At 51.2% G+C, this 23,320-nt stretch overlaps 1 protein-coding gene across 1 annotated transcript in view; it reads left to right on the top strand.

The window, feature by feature from the left end:
• The window catches only part of LGMN (legumain), a 39,406-nt gene that overhangs the window by 1,125 nt on the left and 14,961 nt on the right, over positions 1–23,320 (top strand). The window contains exon 2 of the mRNA XM_002719593.5: positions 9,250–9,423. Coding sequence (XP_002719639.1) covers positions 9,280–9,423 — 144 coding nt within the window. The 5' untranslated portion in view covers positions 9,250–9,279. The remainder of the gene's footprint in view (positions 1–9,249; positions 9,424–23,320) is intronic.

Below are 23,320 nucleotides of genomic sequence, written 5' to 3'. Positions count from 1 at the left end.
AGTAATCGGTGCTTAACAGCCGGCATGCCTCCTGAGGAACGCACCGCCAGGCCGTGTCTTTTTCTTCCTTTTTCAAGATTGACGTATTTATTTGGAAGGCAGAGAGACAGAGAGAGGGAGAGAGAATCTTCCATCCACTCGTTCACTCCCCAAATGGCCGGCACACCTGGGGCAGGGCCAGGCTGAAGCCAGTGACCCCGGGAGCCTGGACCCCCATCCGGGTCTCTGCCCTGTGCGGCCGCCCACTCGGTGCAGGTGAGAGGCGCAGGGGTCGGAGGCAGCTGCTGGCCAAGCACCAGACTGGTGTACAGTAAATGTTTTTTCACTAGTAGAGGAGGTACACTGGAAAATAATGATTAAAATGTATGTACATGTGACCTGCAAAAAGTCTGTGGGGAGAAAGGAAAAGTTTACTTTGGTGCCAACAATTGTTTTCAGATTCACGTATTTTTTTCATAATGCGTGTTTCCCACATAGTATGAAAATAGTTTTTGCACCAAAATAAAGTCACACTTTTAAGTATATTTTCCACACACTTTTTGAAATACATTAACCAATAACACAGTAACGCATTGTCATGATCAAGTGGTATTCACTACGTGTAAGTGTGCTGTATTTTTCTAAGACTGGCGATGCGGTAGGTTTATTTATACCAGCACCACCACAACCGCAGAAGTGATGCCTTGTGCTATGATGCTGTGGTTCCTTAGGTGACAGGAATTTCTCGGACCTTTTGGGCCTTGTTTGACCAACATGGCATTGTGATGTGCGTGCCTGTGTACTGCAGCGTCTCTTGAGTCTTCTGACCTGTGACTCTCTTTTGAAGAAATACTCGGCACTGTTTTTAAAAACTGCAGAAGTTGGTTTGTAGACTTTAATTTGAACCCCAGTGTATGATGGGGAAGTTATCACATGTATGGAGGGTGTTGAAATCTGAATGATTAACTAGACATATGATATGGCTCAAATTTTCCTGTGATTGAGGGCAATGTACATTAAAATGATAATTGCATTACTTTGTATTCATCAGATTAGGAATTGTAAATTCTTTCTGTTTTTAAAAGGTTTATTTATTTATTTAAAGTCAGAGTTACACAGAGAGAGAAGGAGAGGCAGAGACAGAGAGAAAGGTCTTCCTTCCGCTGGTTCACTCCTCAAATGGCCGCAATGGACAGAGCTGCGCAGATCTGAAGCCAGGAGCCAGGTGCTTCTGGGTCTCCCATGTGGGTTCATGGGCCCAAGGACTTGGGCCATCTTCTGCTGCTTTCCCAGCCACAGCAGAGAGCTGGATTGGAAGTGGAGCAGCCAGGACTAGAACCGGTGCCTATATGGGATGCCGGTGCTCCAGGCCAGGGTGTTAACCCGCTGTGCCACAGCACCAACCCCGGAATTATAAATTCTGATACTGTCAGGGAATTATAGGTGTGTGGAGAAAATGAGATTCTCATTCGTTATTGGTGCGAGTATGGCCACTGGCAAAAATGGGTGTAGCTTAGGACCCAGTGGTTCCACTTTGAGAAAATTCCTTAGAGAGAGAAATGTTTGTGTACAAGGAGGAGGCTGTTAGGATGTTGATTGCACCACTGTTTATAATGGTGAAAAAATTGGAAACAGCCTAAAAGTCCATTAGTAGGGGAGAGTTTGTAGAGTAGATATATATTTTTTAAAGTACAATAAATTGATTGGAAAGAAATGTTATTTTAGGACAGTGGTAACCTCGCAGTATGAGAAAGAATGGAAAGGGGTGGGGGTCTCACTTGTAATGTTTTATGGGCAGAAGAGACTTAACAGATTTATAAAATATTAATAATTTGTGGAGGGTGTTTCATGTAAAAATTATACTTAAAGTAAAAATTTAACTTAAGAATTGATGGCAGCTGTAAAAGTTATGTTAAGTCATTTTAGAAAAAGGCTACAAACTGCATGAGTACTAGGTTTCGAAAGTAGTAATTTAGGTAAAATTCAAATCACCAATACTCATTGAAAATTAAAATGTGGGGAAACTGTTAACCATTGATCAGAATTTACTTTGCTAGATACCTAAAAGCTCCTAATCGTTAAGAGCTTAAAAAAGTTGTGTTTGACTATGTTTGTTTTGAAATATGAGTGGGTTGCCTGGATTTTAAACTTAAACAGATTTTTTTAAAACTATATAGTCATCACTCTGTACAGATATACAAATGAACATGGGCTAAAGATTTTGTTTATGTCATTTGTAAGGAAGCCTGATGAAGTGTCACGTATGAGACAGGGCACAGTCCTGTTTCTGGCTCAGCAGTGTCAGCGCGCGTCCAGATGTGGGGCGGTGCTGGCCCTCAGTGGGAGAAGGAAGCCAGCGGACCCTCGTGTTGACGGGTGCATTTCCTTGTCTGTTATCCGCGGTGTGGAGTTGAAAACACTTCCGGCAGAATTAAAATTAGATAGCCTTGAAGCTTCTACTCCAATCTAGAATCAAGTTTGTCAGGGAATCACACATTTTCCCTATGGGAAAACAAAAAGATAAACTAACCTGATTAAAATGCATTGCTCATTTGAGATACGATTTCATTGGGTTTTGTTTTAATCCCATCAGGTAACCAAAAATGATCAAAGAATTTTGAGACCCGAACTGGTCCTTAATAATGTATTAAGTACATTATTAATAATGTACCTCTTATTTCACAGGTGGACAGTTTTCCCTGAGTTAGTAGCTGTGTGTCTTGTGTTAAAGAAAAATTACATCAGATACTTTCTAAAAACAGAGAGGCAGGTTTTCTTGTAGCTACTGCAGTAGGGGCGAGAGAGAGTTCAGCATGGAACTCAGTCTCCCAGTAGAGCAGGCCCCAGGAGGTTTGTAGCCCACGGTCAGTGGAACTCCTCAGCTTGAGATACTAGGTGTGCCACGGTGCCAGTTGTGAGATTGATTCTAGCTAACGCTTGGCTCAGGAAGAGAGCTCAGAGGAGACTGACTGGAGCTAATGTACCTGGTACATTAGCAGGTACATTGTCACTGTCCTTGTGTGTTGTCAGCCAGACACCACTTGCATGATGATTTTATTCTAAACCCCCAGAGAGCAGAGTAGGACCAGCGGCTTCAGGGTTGGGAGGCTCACTGCAGAGGTGTAAGCAGCTGCTTTGCTGTGGTCTAACCCGGAGCTGCCAGTGAATGAAGCTGGTGGAGAGACAGAGGTGATGCCGGATGCTGGTTGAGGTGTCAGACCTGGGTTTGAACTTGACGGTGCTACTTACCTGGCTTCGCGACCTTGGCCTTATTGCTTATGTTGCTGATGACAATTTATGCAGCATGGCCACTCTGCTCTAAACTCCCCAAATCGATTAAACTCACCTGATGGTTCATCTTTCACAGTCAAGTGGAGTCTCTTATGTGACTCACTGTGGGAACAGGGGGCTTGTCATTGAGGCTGGGGAACTTTGGCGACCACTTGTGCGCCGACTCTGACTGGGTGTGGTCCTGGTTCCGCGTTGGTGGGCGGACAGGAGTTCTTCATACGGAAAGCCTACTGTGCCTTAGAATAGAAGGGCGGGAAGGGCACCTGGGCACCCTGCACAGGAGGAAGCACTGGGGGCCTGCCCTGGGGCTGCACCCTGGGCTGGGAAACCTGGGCGGTGCCTGTGGTTACGGGACCTCCTCCCCTCTCACACAAGCCATTCTTTTTATTTTATTTTAAGATTTATTTATTAGTTTGAAAGGCAGAGTGACAGAGAAAGGGGAGAGAGGTATATATCTTCCATCTGCTGGTTTACTCCTCAAATGCCTGCAACACATAGGGCTGGGACAGGCTGACTCCAGGGGCCAGCAGTTCCATCCAGGTCTCTCAGGTGGTTGGCAGGGGTCCAAGGGCTTGGGCCATCATCTGTTGCCTCCCAGGTACACTAGCAGAAAGCTGGATGGAAGTGCAGAATAGCTGGGATTCTTACTGGCACTGCAGAACAGTATGTGTGTGTCCCAAGCCACTCTCTGTGACAGCAAGTAGTGTAGTGGAACAGACACAGCCTTTGCAGTCAGATATGTGTGTTGTCCCAGAAGCATCGCTGTCCGTCCTCCCATCTCCCTCCCTGAGCCTCAGTCCCTGCCCTTGTTGAAGGGAGTGGTAGTGCTTGCCCCAGGGGTGCTGTAGGGTGGAGCGAATAAAGCGGCTGCCATGGTGGGTGGCATAGGAGGTCACTGCAGATATTCTGCTGTCCCACCCGTGTCACTGCCAGAGCCCTCCCCCCGCCTCCCCAGCGTGGAGAAACAGTCTGCTGTCTCCTCCCTGTGCGTGGTTAGATCACCGGCGCATGCCCCAACAGCGGACAGCTTTCTGCTCTTGGCACAGTAAGGTCTGCCTTACTCGTTCTGACGGCCCCACACTGTTCTGTTACAAGGGTGTACAATGATTGACTGAGCTGGACAGTCCCATGGGCACGGCCATTTATGTGGCTTCCACAGCTTTGCCCTTTCACACTTCTTGCTCCGTCACCTCCCTGACATCATTTCCCCCCCCCCCTTAAAGATTTATTTATTTATTTGAAATGTGGAGTTAAAGTGAGAGAGAGAGAGAGAGAGAGAAAGAAAATCATTCATCCTCTGGTTCACTCCCCAAATGGCCGCAATGGCCAGGGCTGGGCCAAGCCAAAGCGAGGAGCTTAGGAGCTTCTTCCGGGTCTCCCATGTGGGCGCAGGGGCCCAAGCACTTGGGTCATCTTCCGCTGCTTTCCCAGGTGCATTAGCAGGGAGCTGGATCAGAAGTGAGCAGCAGGGGCACGAACCATATGAGATGCTGGCACTGCAGGCTGTGGCTTAAACCACTGTGCCACAGTGTCACAGTGCAGGCCCCACATTGTCCCCTTTTAAAAATGCTACCTCCCGTTCCTGCCGTTCCTGCCGGTACTCCCCAGCCTCCTGCCGTATCCATGTTGGTCGCTCTTGTCAGCATCTGATAAGCTGTGTATTCAAGGTTTTGTCCTTTCTTCTGGAACGCCAGCTCAGGGAAGGGTTTGTCTCTGGCTCACCGCTCAGTGCAGGGCTGTTGTGAGCGGCTCTCGCAGGGAGCTCAGGCCCCACGTGTTGGGTGGCTTGGGGAGACCACATTGGAGGGGGCAGACGCAAAGGCAAGGTCAGGGAGAGAGACGATGGCCCCTGTGTGAGTGGGACGTGGAGGGTCCGAGTGAAACAGCAGTCTCAGAGAACTCGTTCAGCGGGGCTGCTCACTCGTTGCGCATCGGTTTTTCACCTTGATGTAACAAGAATAGCAGGGACGTTTCAAGGTTATCCGTGACCTCTGGAAGAGTAAAGGGATAACGCGGTTCGGGAGACCTGCAGCTGAGGCCGGCTGCTCGTTGCTGAGGGTAATGGAACGGTTGTTGTACTCTCTCTCCTCGGCTTTACCCAGGCCCCAGTACGTTCCCCAAATAGCAGCAGCGGACGTGTTTTCTAAGCGGCATTGTGAAGCCAGCGGCATTCTATGCAGCTTTTCTCTTAGTATTGTGTTCAAAGAACCGCAGCTCTTGTTTGTAAGAAAAAAGGCTGGTGGAGGGGAGCCCCACCAAAGGCTGACTCTGGCCACAGCATCCATGTACTTATCAAGCTGAGGAGTGACTTGCTGGGATGTTGGAAGAATGGAGATAAACTTGATTTGTAAGAATAACCAGGCAATTTTTTTTTTTTTTTCAGAGCTCACTGCACTGTTTGCTAATTTGGGCTGTTCAAGTTGATGTCCATTCTGTTGTTCATAGTCAGGTCAACCTTTTATAAAGAATTTTTAAATCTGTTAGCTATTTCTGTTTATTTGAAAGATGAAGGGTAAGGGTGGAGGCTCTGTTAGTTCACTCCCCAAATGCCTGCAAAAGCCAGGGGGCTGGGCTAGGATGAAACCAGGAGCTGAGAACCCAATGCAGGTCTCTCACGTGGGTGACAGGGACCCGACTACCCGAGCCCTCGTTTGCTGCCTCCCAGTGTGAGGGTCAGAAGTGGAGCTGGGACTTGAACTTTGCCCTCCAGTGTGGGATATGGCGTCCACGTGGCAGCTTAACTGCTGTGCCAAATGCCCAACCTCAGGTCACCCATTTGATTCAGTGTTTTATTTGTTGTTTTTCCCCCTAAATATGAGGGGAAAGTCACACACCAGTGCCCTCAGAAGAATGAGTCTTTTGGGGACTTGATCCGTGAAGTGAACTCCGAGAAGACAGGCATGCAAATCAGGGAGCCCATTGACTGACTGACACTGAGAGATCATGATGACAGCCAGGCGGGACCAGGGGTGTGAGTGCAGCACGTCGGGTCAGGAACTATGGTCCATGGTCCAGACAGAGCACCTGTCTGTGTCTGTCCTGTCTCTGGCTGCTCTTGTCATGCAATGGAGGAGCCCAGTAGTTGTGTGGGGGATGGCCGGGCCTCTGAAGCTGGAGTTACCTGCAGTCCAGCCTTTATAGAGCAAGTTTGCCCACCCCTCCCCTAGTGGGGGGCTTCCCAGGGAGGCGCAGCTGCAGCAAGAGGCCTGCTGGGTGAGCCCAGAATCAGGAAGAAGCTGCTGGTTGGCTCACCCCCTGGGCACTGCCTCACCTCCCTGCAGGGCCACTGGGGAGCTCTAGGGACATGGCCGTCTCTTGTCTGACCTCGCTGTTGCTGCTTTATGGAATTCTGTAATTACACCTGTCATCTGTTACCTGCCAGCCCCGGGACCCTGCTCAGGTCCATGTACTCAGGGTTAATAGACCAGCAGGTCCTAGCATTTGGGGGGGGGGGGACTCTGCAGCCCACCAACTTACGTGTTGTGCTACCCCACCTCCACCAAAAAAAGAAACCAACAAAAGCAAATCTGGCGTCACCTCCTGAAGTTACTTATCCGTGGACTTTGCAGGCAGAATAAAAGAAGCCTGAATTTAGCTCCGTTCAGTTTAGCAGATTAAGGGTTAGGAATTATCCCATGGGGATGGAGCCGTGCCGGTGCCATTTCCTGCTCAGGATGCTGGCTTCTGCCAGAGGTGGAGTGGAGCAGCTGGGGTAAGCCAGTTGGCTGCATGCAAGTGTGGCCCGAGGCCAGGGCACCCGCTGGAAAGGCGGCCGCAGAGGCCCAGCGCGTGCTCCGCAGGCTAAGCAGCTGCTGACATCCTCATCAGCTCCAGTTCTAGTCCCGGCTGCTCCACTTCCCATCCAGCTCCCTGCTAATGCACCTCGGAAAGCAGCAGAGGATGACCCAAGTGCTCGCGCCCCTGCATCCTCATGGGAGACCAGGATAGAGTTCCAGGCTCCTGGCTTTGGCCTGGCTCAGCCCTGGCTATTGCAGCTGTTTGGAGAGTGAACCAGAAGGAAGATCTCTCTTTCTGTCCCTTTTCCCCCCCACCCCAACTCTTTCAAATAAATAAATCTTAAAATAAATAAATAAATAAATAAGGCTGGGGCCAGTGCCATGGCGCATTAGGTTAATCCTCCGCCTGCAGCGCCAGCATCCCATATGGGTGCCGGTTCTAGTCCAGGTTGCTCCTCTTCCAGTCTAGCTGTCTGCTGTGGCCTGGGAAAGCAGAGGAGATGGCCCAAGTCCTAGGGCCCCTGCACCCGCATGGGAGACCAGGAGGAAGCTCCTGGCTCCTGGCTCCTGGCTTCGGATCAGCGTAGCTCTGGCCGTTGTGGTCGTCTGGGGAGTGAACCAATGGAAGGAAGACCTTTCTCTCTGTCTCTCTCTCTCACTGTCTGTAACTCTATCTGTCAAATAAATAAATAAAAATCTTAAAAAATAAACATATAAGGTAGCCTCAGACCAGAGCTCAGGCATGCTGAGCCAGGATCTGCACCCTCACAAGACCTCCTGGAGATGTGGGTCCAAGTTCAGGTTGGAGAAGCCGCAGACTGAGACTGCTGGTTGTGTAAACTTTAGCAAAAGACTCAGGACGTCTTGTTCCCTTCACTCCACCGATTTGCACGGAATGCCAGGCACAGCATGTTGAGAAAGGTTTCTTTGGCTTAGAGGTGGATCCTGCCACAGCTGGCTGCTCGCTCTCTGAGGGCCGAGGCATTGTCCCTGTCCCTGTTGAAGTCCCAGCACCCAGCACGCGGTCTCAGAGAGCAGTGCTCGAGAGGAGCGGCTGAGTGCAGCCAGCTGGGCTTGCGCCGTGGCACTGGAGGCACAGGTCAGCCTTGTGGGCTCCTGCTCTGCGCCGCTGTGTCTCAGAGACTGTGTCTTTTCTCTTACCGCAGAGTCATAGCCGGGCTGTGTTCTGTCTCAGGAAGGCTGCGCTGTTAGAACAGGACACGGGAGACTCTGATGCAGTAATGCAAGGTGGCCAGGACTCAGCCTCATGCCTGCCATCTGTGCTTTAAACATTCATTTAAAGTTTCAGCATCAAAGTAGAGAACAGGGTGTGTATCATGGTATGTCAGAAAGTTCATGGAAAAATTAAAAAAAAAGTTTATTTTGGTGTAAAATTTGCAGCCTGGGGCCAGCGTTGTAGTGTAGTTGGTTAAGCCTCTGCCTGCGATGCTGGCATCCGAGAGGGGCACCAGTCCAAGCTTGGCTGCTCCAGTTTCAATCCAGCTCTCTGCTAATGTGCCTGGGAAAACAGAGGAAGATGACCAAGTCTTGTGTGCCCCTGCACCCACGTGGGGGACCTGGAAGAAACTCCAGGCTCCTGGCGTCAGCCTGGCCCAGCCCTGGCTGTTGTGGCCATTTGGGAAATGAACCCAGGAACAAATGTTTGCTTATAATTTTTCCAGATAGTTTACCATCAACTTAAATCACGTTTCAGTGTTAACATTGTGTATGCACTGATTTCAACAGACATTCTTGTATAAGTAATATACATTAATTATACTAAGAGGAGACAGATAGGAAGAAGAAAATCACCCCAGCCCCACCCACTCTCTACTGGCAAATTTTTGGATCTGCTGTCTATGCACAATTCATATTACGTATCTATTCTTTTCTTACGACAGTTCATAGTATGTGGTAGATATCATCTCAGTATGATGAGTTGTGCAGGTGACTTTTTTAAATCCACTTTGCTTCGAGTTGTGACAAAAGCTCGACAGGGTGCCCAAAGAACTTTCTGGATATTTGATTTATACTTCAACTTGCGGCGAAGGTTGGGATTAGGAGCATGTGGGCGAGAGGGCAGCCAAGCTAACGTAGACGTCGTCTCTGTCTTTGTTGTCCTTGGCGTGCTCTTTCTGACCGTGAAATGGTCCCCTCTTTCTGATCTGTCGGCCATAATGGTTCTTCACCTGGGGCCAGTGTTCGGATTGTTCCTTTCTGACCACGCCTTTCTTCTTTTCAGATCTCTGCAGTTGAAACGCCCAGGGGCACAATGATCTGGAAAGTGGCCACGTTCCTCAGCGTGGCCCTGGGGATCGACGCCATCACCGTCGGTGTGGACAGTCCTGAGAATGGCGGCAAGCACTGGGTGGTGATTGTCGCGGGCTCCAATGGCTGGTACAACTACAGGCACCAGGTGAGCACAGAGCTGCTCGTGCCCGACGCTGGCGCTCTGTGAACGCACTTGGACCTTGTGAAAGAGGACGGTTTGGGGAGCCATTCACACACCTGTTAGGCTGGCTACACTACATGTGTTGGTGAGGATGTGGAGAGATTGGAGCCGAATCCATTGCTTGGGGGCTAGCAGACGGTAAGGCCGTTTGCAGGAGTCTAACAGTTGCTCCAGAGTTGCTGTGGGATCAGCATAGTTGGGTGTGAGGCTCTGTTGACATTCGGGCCAGTAATTCTTTGATGTGGGCTGGACCCTATGGGAGGATGTTGAGCAGCATCCTCGGCCAGCCCCCTGCGGATGACGGCAGTGCCCCCCATTGCACAGTCACGACCCAAATGCCTCCAGACAGCACTGGCGGTCTCCTGGTGGAGGCCCACTGTGCTAACAACTTCATCTTAGAGTTAAGGAGAGCGAGGAGATGACCTGTGCCAGGCCACGGGCAGGTTGAGACCAGAAGGGACTGAGTCCTGGCCTCTAGGTCCCTTTGCCCTTGACACCTCTGCCCAGCTGCTCCGCTCACGCCTCCTCCCCCAATCCTGGCACTTCCGCCAGGTCTGCCTGTCGGGGGCTGGAGAGAGAGAGTCCGTGTGTGAGCGAGCAGGGACAGCCCGGCCTCCTGGTGGGGCTGCGCAGCGCTGCAGCCATCGGGAGCGCTCTGGCTTCCTGGGAAGGTCAAGCCTGGAGCGGCCTCTGAGCCAGCGGTCCCACCTCTGGTGGACGCCCAGGAGCAGTGACAACGCTTGGCCCCACAAGAGCTTGCACAGGAAGGTTCATCCCGGCCTTACCCGTGACAGCCCAGCAGGAGATAACCCGACGTCTGTCAGCTGATGAGCTTTATTTGAAAGTCAGAGCTACGGAGAGAGAGAGAAACAGACAAAGAGAGGTCTTCCATCTGCTGGTTCACTCCCCAGATGGTCTCAACAACCAGGGCTGAGCAGGCCAAAGCCAGGAGCCAGGAGCTTCTTCCAGGTCTTCCACATGAGTGCAGGGGCCCAAGCACCTAGGCCATCCACAGCTGCTTTCCCAGGTCATTAACAGGGAGCTGGATTGGAAGTGGAGCAGCCAGGACTCACACTGGCACTCCAACATGGGATGCTGGTGTTGAAGGCAGCGGCTTAACCCACTGTGCCACAGTGCCAGCCCTTAAAGCGGTATATTCCTGTGAGGGAATATTTGGCCGTGAAAAAGAATGAAAAACTCACGTGTGCTTCAACGTGGACGAACCTTAAAAACGTGCCACGTAGAAGAAGTCCATCGCAAAGTCCACATGTTTTATGACTGCAGTTGATTGAAACGGCAAATCAGGCAAATCTAGAGGTAAGAGTGGACGGTGGTGGCGAGGGCGGGGGAGGAGAGAACGGACAGTGACTGCAAGTGTTTTTTTGAGGTTCTGGGTGGGTTTTTTTTTTTAGGTAGTGAAAATGTTCTGGAATTAGATAGTGGTGATGGTTGCACAATGTATTGAATATACCAGAAACCACTGAACACATGTTTTAAAAGACGGGCTTTTATGGTGGTGACTTGTAGCTCAGCAGAGCTGTCTGTTATTCTGAAAAATTCGTTTGATCTTTTCATTCTTGGAAGTAAGATGCTCAGACCAGTGCAGTATCTACTGTTGGGCTCTTCACAGGTGAATGCCGGTAGCCCCCACGCTGAGGCTGTGTGTGGCAGGTGCAGTTCTCACCTGCTCTCTACAAATGACTGGGTGGAGGCAGGGTCAGGTTGGCGATTTGCCTGTCGTGGCTGATCCGGCACATGGTGGAGCCAGGATTCCAACCCAGGCTGATGGTTCTAGAGCACCTTGTCCACTGGAGACCCACGTGTGTCATGATAAATGTCCTAGTGGCCACATTTATAACAAGGAAAAATGGCAGTGAGAATTTGGCCTAGCAGTTAAAATGCTGGTTAAGGCATGTATCTCTCAGGGCTGGCATTGTGGCATAGTGGGTAAAGCTGCTGCCTGCAATGCTGGCGTCCCATATGGGCACTGGTTCAAGTCCTGGCTGCTCCTCTTCTGATCCAGCTCTCTGCTAATGCACCTGGGAAAGCAGCAGAAAATGGCCCAAGTGCTTGGGCCCTGCACCCATGCGGGAGACCTGGATGAAGCTCCTGGCCTTGGCCTGGCCCAGCCCTGGCTGTTGCAGCCATCTGGGGAATGAATCAGTGGGTAGAAGATCTCTGTCTTTCTCCTTCTCTCTGTGTAACTGACTTTGAAATAAAATTAAATAAGTATTAAAAAAAAAAAAAAAAAGCAAAAGGATGTGCCACACTGGCGTGCCGGGGTTGGTTCCCGGCTCTGGCTCTTGACTCTGGTTTCTGGACAGAGAGTGCAGACCCTTGGTGGCAGTACTGGGGATCAAGTAATTGGATTCTTTTTTTTATTATTCTAAGTATTTATTTGAAGGGCAGAGTCATAGAGACAGGACGGGGGTTGGGGAGGGAAAAAGGTCTTCCATCTACTGGTTCACTCCCCAAATGGCTGCAATGACCAGGGCTGGGTTAGACTGAAGCCAGGAGCCAGGAGCTTCATCTCAGTCTCCCACATGGGTGCAGGGGCCCAAGGACTTGGGCCATTTCTACTGCTTTCCCAGGCCACAGCAGAGAGCCGGATTGGAGTGGAGCAGTCGGGACTTGAACTGGCACCTATACGGGATGCCAGCGTTGCAGGCAGCAGCTTACCCAGCTACACCACAACGCTGGCCCCTAGTAATTGGATCCTTTCTACTGAGGTAGGAGACCTGGATTGAGCACCCGGCTTCTGGCTAAGCCCTCGCCATTGCAGGCATTTGGGGAATGAACCTGAATGCTGTCTCTGTCTCTTTCTCTCTCTTTTAAAGATTTATTTTATTTATTTGAAAGGCAGAGTTACAGAGAGTAGGGGAGAGAGAGAGAAAGAAAGAGAGTTCCTCCATCCACTGGTTCACTCCCCACTGGCCATGAGGGCCGGCCTAAGTAGGCCAAAGCAGGAGCCAGGAGCTTTTTCTGGGTCTCCCCTTGGGTTGAGGGCTCAAGCTCTTGGGCCATCCTCCGCTGCTTTCCCAGGCACATTAACAGGGAGCTGGATGGGAAATGGAGCAGCCTGCCGTGGAACCAACACCCATATGGGATGCCAACGTCGCAGGCTGCAGCTTAACCCACGATGCTGCAATGCTGGCCCCACATCTCCCTTTCCCTGTTTCTCAATAAAAGAAATAAAAAGTAAAAATAAACTCAAACAAGATGAAATAGATCTTAGTGTCTTACCCAGCCCGACAGGTCCAAAGCATTGTCATCTCCGCCTGGGACCATGGAGAAAGCTAACCACAAGGCTCTCAGCCTCTGTTGTTCAGAGCCACTGAAGGCCAGGGGTGTTACATCCTTGGGGCATCTCCATTCGGACGAGCCCCACCGTGAGAGCTCGGTGGCCAGGAGCGGCCAGTGGCTGCCGGATTAGGACAGCACACGTGTAGTCTCTTCCCGACCCGGGCAGAGCTGCCTCTTCCGAGAGACTGGGCCATGGCCATTTCTTCCCCGCCGCGTGGGTTTTCACATCTGTAGGTTGGTAGCTGACATCCCTACCAGCTCTAAGGTTTGATGATTCTTGAATGACTCATGTCTCGATTGGTTTCAGCGTGTTAACCAAATAGGAAGTTTGGTGTGATCACAAAGTTGTTATCGGCCCAAGGGATGGGGCTCCTGCTGTCTACGTGAGAGTCTTGGATTGAGTTCTTGGCTCCTGGCTCTGGCCCCTGACCTGGCTCAGGGCTGTTACAGGCATGTGGGGAGTTAAGCAGTGGATTGGAACCACCCCACCCCACCCCCTCAGAAAACCCTGTGCCTCAGCAGAATGGTGCCTTTTCCTTTCCTGACCTCAGAGCTGACACATTCAGAGAGGAGCAAACCGAGGCTCTGCCACGCAATCCCTCAGTCTCTAGCCTACCCAGGAGCCCAGAAACTAAGTAATTCAGCACAGGTTGCTGGCCGTGAACTCGCTGGGTCATCACCCAGCCCGGCTTGTACGCAACTACCTTTGGAAAACAGTATTGGTGAAACATCATTAAGGATAAGTTAGCCAGTTACCCTTTGTTCCTAGAAACCCCTTTATCAAAAGTGCTGCTGGCTTCTCTGGCACAGTGCTGGACCTTGCAGTAGAATGAAGGCGGGCAGAGGAAGAGGCCACAGGCGGAAACCTTGGTCCCCAAGTAAGAGCGGATGGTGGCCTGAAGGCTGTGTAGATACGGACGGGTGTGCCGCGTCACCCTGACCACGGCCTGTGCTCACTTTCTTAACCTCGAGGCTAATCACAGAGGGAACATGACGTATTCATAGGGCTTTAGATTTTCCTTGGGGGAAAACAGCGTGCCTCCCCACGATCTTTTGTTATGGAAAATGGACCTGCCTTGCACCGTTAGCTCCCTGCCAGGCGCCTTTGTTTTATGGTGGTTTCTTTATGTATTTAAGCCATGTTTTGTCTTGACCAAATTGGGGTTCTCTGGCTGGAGCTAACAGACTGGGAGGTGCTGGGGTGCAGGCAGGACCTCTGTGGGTATGGGAGCCGGGAGCCGAGCAGCAGTGAATGTGCTGGAGGGGTGAGGCAGGCGGGCATGGGAAATGGGCAGCTGCCCAACACGAGGGCCAGGGCTGGCCAGGGCTGGGGTGGGCACACAGGCACCTCGGAGACGGTCTTGGCGAGATGGCCAGGGCTGGGAGGGAGGGGCCGGCATTTGGAAGGATGACCCGGTGCTCTTGTATAGGCTGTGGCTGTCTTACCCACTAGGCCAAACACCTGCCCTCGCAGCCCCGTTGTAAGCAGGATAAACAGAGGCTGCACACCGTCCCAGCTCACGCAGCCGGCAGGGGAGGAGCTGGGGCTGACGCGCAGTGCTGTGCCTCTGCAGTCCACGCCCAGGACCACTCTTCTCTGTGTCATGTGGCTCGGGTATCCTGGCCCCACTTCATCATCTTCTACTTTATACGTACGTTATTTATTTATTTGTGTCTATTTGAAAGCAGAACGAGAGAGAGAGCAAGGTCCCGAGATCTTCCATCCTCTGGATTATCCCCAGATGCACTCCACAGCCAGGGGAAGGCCAGGCCGACGTCAGGAGCCTGGACTCCGTGCAGGGCTCTCCCAGGTGGCGAGGGCCCAAGTCCCTGAGCTGGCATCTGCTGCCTGCAGGGCGCGCAGCACCTGAAGCTGAATCGGAGCAGAGTGGGGGCTCAAAGCCCCCGTCATCTTCTGGCTTAGAACAGCACTTCCTTTCTCTCTTGTTAAAATATTAACGCATGCCAGAGGTCTGGGAAGCTTAGGAAATGCAGATACGCACAGGAAAGCAGGTCACTTCTGTTCCGAGTCACCGAGTCACCGTTTCTGGCCTTGCGTTCTGAAAACGGGGAACACAGCAGAATCTCCCTGGTGACAGAACAGACTTCTCCATGTTGGCCCATGCAGTTTACCACAGGGGTCTCGGGAGGGGGAGGGGTGATGGAGAATGATGAGCCTGGGCCCTCTGGCCAGGAGCCCCAGCCTTAGGGCAGATGCACAGAGCCTGACCGAGGCGTAGAGAGGCGGAATCTTGCAGGGGCTGTGAGTGCCAGCTCCCGGGGTGAGGGATACTGAGCTCGGGCGGGAGGAGGGTTGGAGGGCGACTTCCTGAGGGCAAGCGAGAGGTGGGCGTGGAGGGTGCGGGGACTCCCCAGGAGGAGCTGGGGGAGGTGGGCGTGGAGGGTGCGGGGACTCCCCCAGGAGGAAGTGGGGGAGGTGGGCGTGGAGGGTGCGGGGACTCCCCAGGAGGAGCTGGGGGAAGAGGCACTTGTTCCCCATGGAGGGAAGAGCATGCAGTGGCAGTAGGAACCCAAACTTGAGAATGGTCCGTACCTTTCTAAGCAGGGTGCTTTCCTGCGCACCAAGCCCAGCCCTCCTGTGGTTTGAATGCTGAGGAGTGGAGCTGCAAACCCAGATCCTCTCCATTTTTCCACTCTGCCATCATGATCGTGATGACCTGCCTTCAGATAAGCTATCCTCATGATCACAAGATGGCTGCGGCAGCTCCAGATGTCACAGCCAAACAAAAACCTGTAGCAGGAGAAGAGGCCATCTGTGTGTCTTATCTGTTTGGCTCTCTCCTGATCAGAACACAAGCTTGTTTTCTGGAGCCGTGGGTGAACTTTGCCCTATGTCTGACCAGCACGGATCACATGCTCATGTTTATGTTCAAACCTGTGCCTGGCGAGGGGAAAGGATTTCCATTTCTGACCACTGGAGCAGGGCGGGTCTGAGCAGAGCCAGGCCCCTGACAAAGGAGCAGGGTGGCCCAGGTAGAAGGGGACTGGGAACCAGGGCTGGGGCTGGGACTGGGCTCTGGGCTGGGGCTGGGTTCTAGGCTGTGGCTCAGCTCTGGGCTAGAACCGGGTGCTGTGCTGGGGCTCTGCAGGGAGCCTACTGCGGCCACCACAAAGCTCAGCAGAACCTGCAGTTTAACGCGTGCAGACAATAAGGAGGGAAGTGGAGAGCAGGGGCCGCGGGTGGGTCTGTGGAGTCCACGGCCATGCGTTCCCCACAACCCCGTGCTGCCTGTAGCTGCGCTAATTCCCACGCCCTCATCACGCCCCGTGTCTCAGTCCCACTGCCCTCCACCCTAGTCCCTTCTCACTCCGCCTCTTTGAAAGCATGTTTCTTTTTAAAAATATAAAAGTGGTATTTTCAGAGCCAGCATTGTGGCATAGCAGGTTAAGTCACCACCTGCGACGCCAGCATCCTGCATGGCCACCAGTTGCTGTTCCTGTTTCCCATCTCTCTGTCTCTGTCTCTCTTTAACTTTTTCAAGTAAATAAATACATCTTGTTTTCTAAAAAAACAGTGGTGTTTGGTACTAACGTGGATTAACCTCAGAAAGCATCACACCGGAGTGGATGCCTGGTACACTGGTTGGGACGCCGTTTGAGACACTGACATCTCTATCAGGGTGCTCAGCCCCAGCCCAGAGCCCTGCCCCATGCCCAGAGAACAGCTGCAGCCCCAGCCCAGAGCCCCGCCCCATGCCCAGAGCCCAGCCGTGGCCCAGTGCCCAGCCCCAGCCCAGTGCCCAGCCCCAGCCATGTGCCTAGACCCAGGCATGCTCAGGGTATGGTCCCTGTCAGGGGGCAGTCCTGGCTAGAAGGTGGATCCCTTCACAGTGACCGCCACTTGGGTCACGCCAGTTGTATTTAGACTTTGCTCCAAGCCCGTTGCCTTTGTCCAGCCGACACGTGGCTGGGTAGAGGCAGTAGGTACTTGAGCAGCCAGGACAGTGGCGCGTGTCGGGAAGCCACGGGGTCCTTGTGAGATGGCCAGGACTCCTGACGCAAGCTGGGGAAGCGGCTGAGTCATGGCAGTCTCTGCTCGTCTTCCCAGAGGGCTCAGCCCTTCTTAGGAAGTCTTGCTCAATGCCTCCTCTCCAGAATTAACTCCTGTGGCTTTCCTGTCCCTAAGGAGGAAAAGGCAGAGGTCAGACATGTTCAAGGCAAGTAACTCAGGTCATTTTAACACCATTGGTTGAAGCTCGCATTTCTTTCTTTCCATGCCAGTCAACACCTGACCGTAACAAAGAACCCCAGCAGCTAACGTTGGTAGTGGCAGCGAAGCAGCTCCGAGGGCCCTGGAGAGAACCACGTCCTGGCTCAGAGACCCCCCACGAGGGGGACGGAGCGCGTGGCCGTCGGAGTCAGGAGGCCTGGCCGAATCTCTGAGCAGCCGTGGCCTTGCCTGAGCTCGCCCGCGTCTGTAGAGTGCGGGTAGAAGCACCTGCCTTTCCAGGTGCTGTTGGAGCCCCCGCAGCACAGGACACAGTAGCCGGGCTCGCCGCAGCTGCCCCTGTGGACTGGGAGCCTTGCTGAGACAGAGTGCCCCTCTCTCCTGTGATTCTCCCATTCCAAGTGAAAGGACTGGAAGGGTTTTTAGTAAGTTCAACAGGCTGTGCAAACTTCACCATTAGATGTTCTAGAACATTCCCAGTACCCTTGACACATTTGCAGTTCCTGCCTCCAGCCCCAGACAAGTGCTAATCTCTACTGTCTATAAATTTGCCTTTTCTGAACCTTACATAGAAATGGAATTATATAATGTACAGTCTTCTTTTTTTTTTTTTTTTTTTTTTTGACAGGCAGAGTGGACAGTGAGAGAGAGAGACAGAGAGAAAGGTCTTCCTTTGCCGTTGGTTCACCCTCCAATGGCCGCTGCGGCCAGCGTACCACGCTGATCCGATGGCAGGAGCCAGGAGCCAGGTGCCTTTCCTGGTCTCCCATGGGGTGCAGGGCCCAAGCACCTTGGCCATCCTCCACTGCACTCCCTGGCCACAGCAGAGGGCTGGCCTGGAAGAGGGGCAACTGGGACAGAATACGGCGCCCCGACGGGGACTAGAACCCGAGGTGCCGGCGCCGCTAGGCGGAGGATTAGCCTAGTGAGCTGCGGCGCCGGCCTAATGTACAGTCTTTTGTGCCTAGCTCCTCTTAGAGTATTTTTTTTCTTTTCAATTCTTTTATTTGAAAGCCAGGGAGACATACAGAGGGAACACTTACATCTGCTGGTTCACTCGGCAATTGCATGCAACAGTCAGGCTTGGCCAGGTCGAACGGGAGACTAGAACTCAATCCAGGTCTCCCCCATGGGTGGCAGGGGTCCAGTTACCTGGGCCAGCACCGCCGCCCGCAAGGCTGTGCATTAGTGGGAAGCTGTGTCAGACGCGGAGGAGCCGGTTTGCTGGCGTGGTGACGCGGGGGTTTGGCTGCTGCTTGCAACACTGGCACCTCGCAGTGCAGGGCTGGTTTGAGTCCTGGCTATTGCAGTTCCAGTCCAGCTTCCTGCCAGTGTGCCTAGGAAGGGAGCAGAAAATGGCTCAAGTACTTGGACCCTTGCCGCCTATGAGGGTGACCAGGATGCAGTTCGTGGCTCCTGGCTTCAACTTGGTCCAGATCTGGTTGTTGTGGCCATTTGGGGAGTGAACTAGCAGATGGAAGATCTCTGTCTCTCCCTATCTCCTCACTCTGGCTTTCAAATGAATGAATGAATGAATGAATGAATTTTCTTAAAATTGATTTATTTATTTGAAAGGCAGAATTATGGAGAGGCAGAGGCAGAGAGAGAAAGGGAGAGAGAGGGAGGTCTTCCATCCGCTGGTTCACTCTCCAAATGGCCACAATGGCTGGAGCTGTGCCGATCCAAAACCAGAAGCCAGGAGCTTCCTCTGGGCATCCCATGTGGGTGCAGGGGCCCAAGGACTTGGGCCATCTTGTAGTGCTTTTCCTAGGCCATAGCAGCGAGCCAGATGGGAAGTAGGGCAGCTGGGACTTGAACCAGCGCCCACACGGGTTGCCAGCCCTGCAGGCTACGGCTTTACCCGTTACGCCACAGTGCCGGCCCCATGAATGAATGAATCTTTAAAAAATAAATAAGCATCTTAACTGTGCACTAAATAACCACCCCAGTGCAGCGTTTTTGAAGTTTATCCGTGTTGTGTCCCCTGCCAGTGGTTCGTTACTTCTGATCGTCAGTGTTCCACGGTGCGCGTGGACCTCCTTCTCCCTGCCGTTCACCAGCTGACGGACATCTGGGTTGTTTCTAACTTCCCGTCACTCTGAACAGTGTTAAGAACATATGTGTGCAACTCTTGGTGCAGATAAAAGTGTTTTTCTTGGGTACTTACCTGAGGGTAGAATTGTTGCATCATCTAGTAAGACTGTTAAGCTTTTCCAAAATGGCTGCACTCACAAGTAGCTTACAGAGGTTCCCGGTTCTCTGATCCTTGCTGTCCACGTGTTATTGTCTGGCTCTGAAGTGGCATCTCGTAGTGCTAATGTGTGTTTCCCTAGTGACTACTAACACTGAGCATCTTTTCATGTGTACATTAGCTATTTGCACATCTACTGACATGAAAATTTTATTCAGGTCTTTGGGCCGGCGCCTTGGCTCACTAGGCTAATCCTCCACCTGTGGCGCCGGCATCCCGGGTTCTAGTCCTGGTTGGGGCGCCGGATTCTGTCCCAGTTGCTCCTCTTCCAGGCCAGCTCTCTGCTGTGGCCCGGGAAGGCAGTGGAGGATGGCCCAAGTGCTTGGGCCCTGCACCCGCATGGGAGACCGGAGGAAGCACCTGGCTCCTGGCTTCGGATCAGCGCAGTGCTGGCCGTGGCGGCCACTTGGGGAGTGAACCAACGGTAGGAAGACCTTTCTCTCTCTCTCTCACTGTCTAACTTTGCCTGTTTGAAAAAAAATCTTATTCAGGTCTTTTACGTATTTTTTGATTTCAGCCAACTGCCTTACTGAGGTATGAGAATTCTTAGAGTCTTCTGGATACAAGTCTTATCAGATGTTTGTTTTGCAAATATCTTCTCTTAGTCTCTGGCTTGTCTTTTCAGTTTCTTGATGGTGTCTTTGAAGCAGTATACTTCTTGATTTTGATGAGGTCTGGTTTATGAGATTTTTCTTTTATGGACCACACGTTTGGTGTCATCTGACATCCTTTCAGTAATAACGCAGGGTCCTGAAAATTTTCTCTTATGTTATTGTCTAAAAGTTTTATTCTAGTCCTTACATTTAAGTCTGTGATCCATTGTTTTTTTTTATTTATTTTTTATTTATTTTTTATCTTTTATTTAATGAATATAAATTTCCAAAGTACGACTCATGGGTTACAATGGCTTCCCCCCCATACCGTCCCTCCCACCCACAACCCTCCCCTTTCCCACTCCCTCTCCCCTTCCATTCACATCAAGATTCATTTTCGGATTATCTTAATATACAGAAGATCAGCTTAGTATACCTTAAGTAAGGATTTCAACAGTTTGCTCCCACACAGAAACATAAAGTGAAAAATAATAGATGATTTTTTTTAAATGATGATGAAATCAGATCAGACCTATTGTCATGTTTAATCCCAGTGAGAGTCAAGTTGGGAATTGATAATTTCTTTTTTTTTCTCTTTTTTTTTTTTTTTTTACAGAAGATCAGTTTAGTGTACATTAAGTAAAGATTTCAATCGTTTGCACCCCCATAGAAACACAAAGTGAAATATACTGTTTGAGTACTCGTTATAGCATTAAGCCTCAGTGTACAGCACATTAAGGACAGAGATCCTACATGAGGAGTAAGTGCACAGTGACTCCTGTTGTTGACTTTACAAATTGACACTCCTGTTTATGGCATCAGTAATCTCCCTATGCACCAGTCATGAGTTTCCAAGGCTATGGAAGCCCCTTGAGTTCTCCAACTCTTATCTTGTTTAGACACGGTCATAGTCAAAGTGGAGGTTCTCTCCTCCCTTCAGAGAAAGGCACCTCCCTCTTTGAAGACCTGTTCTTTCCACTGGGATCTCACTCACAGAGATCTTTTTGCCAGAGTGTCTTGGCTTTCCATGCCTGAAATACTCTGTGATCCATTGTTAAAAAGATTGATTTATTGGGGCTGGCACTGTGGTGTACTGGTTAAGTCAACACCTGCAGTGTTGGCATCTCATGTGGGCACCTGTTTGAGTCCGGCTGCTCCACTTCTGATCCAGCTCCCTGCTGATGAGCCTGGGAAGGCAGGGGAGGACAGTCCCAGTGCTTGGGCCCCTGCATCCACGTGGGAGACCTGGAAGAAGCTCCCGGCTCCTGGCTTCAGCCTGGCCCAGCCCTGACTGTTGTGGCCATTTGGGGAGTGAACCAGCAGAGATCTCTCTCTCCCCACCCACCCCCATCTGTAACTCTGCCTTTCAAGTAAATAAAGTAAATCTTTTTTAAAGAATAATTATTTATTTGTTTGTTTGAAAGAGAGAGACAGAGAAAGATTTTCCAAACACTGATCCACTCCCCAAATGGCTGCAATGGCCAGGGCTGGGCCAGGCTGAAGCCAGGAGCCAGGAACTACATGTGGGTCTCCCACATGGGTATAGGGGTCCCAAGCACTTGGGCCATCTTCCACTGCTTTCCCAGGTGCATTAGTGGGGAGCTGGATTGGAAGTGGAGCAGCTGGGACTCAGATCAGCACCCAAATGAGATGCTGGCATGGCAGTAGGCAACTTAGCCGTTCTACCACAGTGCTGGCCCTGTGATCCATTTTGAGTTAAGTTTTGTATGGTGTGTGGTAAGGGTCTAAATTGATCTCTTTGTATGTGGATATCTCAGTTGTCCCACACCATTAGTTGAAAAGACTTTTTCCAGTGTAGTCTTAATCAGGAAGCGAAGTCCTCCCGGTTTCTTTTACAATGTTATCTTGAGTCTTCTAGGTCTTTGGCCATTCCATGTAAACTTAAGGATCATCTTGTAAGTTTCTGCAAAAACACTGTGATCTTTGTTTTATTTTTATTTTTATTAAGTCTTCTGATTCATGAACATGAGAAGTCTCTACATTTATTTAGATCTTTCATTTTCCTCTGCAATATTTTACAGTTTCCAGTAGAAAAGTCTTTTGTTAAGCTTAATCCTATTTATTTTTTTTATTTTTTAAAAGATTTATTTATTAAAGATTTTTTTAAAATTTATTTGAGGGGCAGAGTGACAGGGAGAGAGGGAGACACACACGCACACACGCAGAATCTTCCACCTACTTGTTCACTCCCCAAATGGCCACAACAGCCAGGGCTGGACCTGGCCGAAGCCAGGCATCAGGAGCTTCATGTAGGTCTCTCACATGGGTGGCAGGGGCCCAAGCACTTGGGCCATCTTCTGCTGCTTTCCTGGGTGCATTAGTAGGGAGCTGGGTAGGAAGTGGAGCAGCCAGGACTGGAACTGGCACTCTGATATGGCATGCTAGTGTTGCAGGTGAGGGCTTAACCTGCGTTACTTAGCCTTTAACCCTTAGCCTTTAACCCGGCTGTGTCACAACGCTGGACCTCAGCACCTGATCACCAAATGGGTTACTGAGCCTGATAACACTGGGCAATAAAACCCGCCCAGCCTTCCCCCAAGCAGGCGCCCAAGGGCAGTTCCTCTGCCAGTGTGCTAGCATGGAGTAGTGAAACCTTAGGAGGAATTTTAGCTGATTCACACTCAGCAACCCTTTGTCCTGGAGAAGGAGGAGGAGGGGAGAGAAACCGTGGAAGAACCGGACCCCTCCCCCTCATAAGCCCCGTCTGAGTGCAGACTGCAGCTCAGCTCTCTGCTCTACGGAGCCGCCCACCCGGCCTGCCAGGTGCATTCCCTGCGTTAAGCCACGGAACCTTGCTGTCCCCAGTCTGAGTGCCGGGAACTCTCTCTCTCTCTCTCTCTCTCTCAGATTTTGTCTATAGAGGTGCACATCTGTTCTGATGGATGCCCTGCCCCATTAAACCTTGCTACCTTGCTGACCACTGCCCTCTGTCTCACGTCTGAATTCTTTCTTGGCAAAGACGAGAGCCTGTCCCTCCATCTCCGCTAACAGAGGCATTTTTCCATGACTTGTTCTGTTCCTCTTCATGCTCCTGGGCTTCGCCTGTTCGAAGCTCGGCTCTGTTTGATTCACCTTTAGGGATTTCATTTCTGTGCACGTATGGCAGTTTATTTTTCTGGCTGTTGATAGTCATTGCGTTTCTTTCTTGATATTTGCCATTATAGTGGTGCCGGGAATAACCTCCTGTTGCACATTTAAACAGTTTAGCAGTTTGTTTGAGTGGGAGTGTGGATGTGTATTTAAAAGTGACCTTTATTTATACTTTTAGCCCTTCGCTGTATTGTCCCCGGGCCTCTGTGTGTTGGGTGGCTTCTCTCCTGTCCCCGTGGGAAGCAGTCTGCAGCTGTGGAGTGGCAGTGCCTCCCGTGTGACCTGGGCAGCTCATCTCCCCTCCCTCGGCTGCTTTCACCTGGAAAATGTCCAGCATCAGCTCCGTGCGTGAGAACGAGTGAGATGATGCGTGGCCGTCCGAGCCTAAACCCTGGACAGACAGAAGTCAGTGAG

Source organism: Oryctolagus cuniculus, chromosome 20 (genome assembly GCF_964237555.1).
Source record: "Oryctolagus cuniculus chromosome 20, mOryCun1.1, whole genome shotgun sequence".
Taxonomy (NCBI): Eukaryota; Metazoa; Chordata; class Mammalia; order Lagomorpha; family Leporidae; genus Oryctolagus; species Oryctolagus cuniculus.
This window is presented reverse-complemented; position numbering and strand designations above follow the sequence as displayed.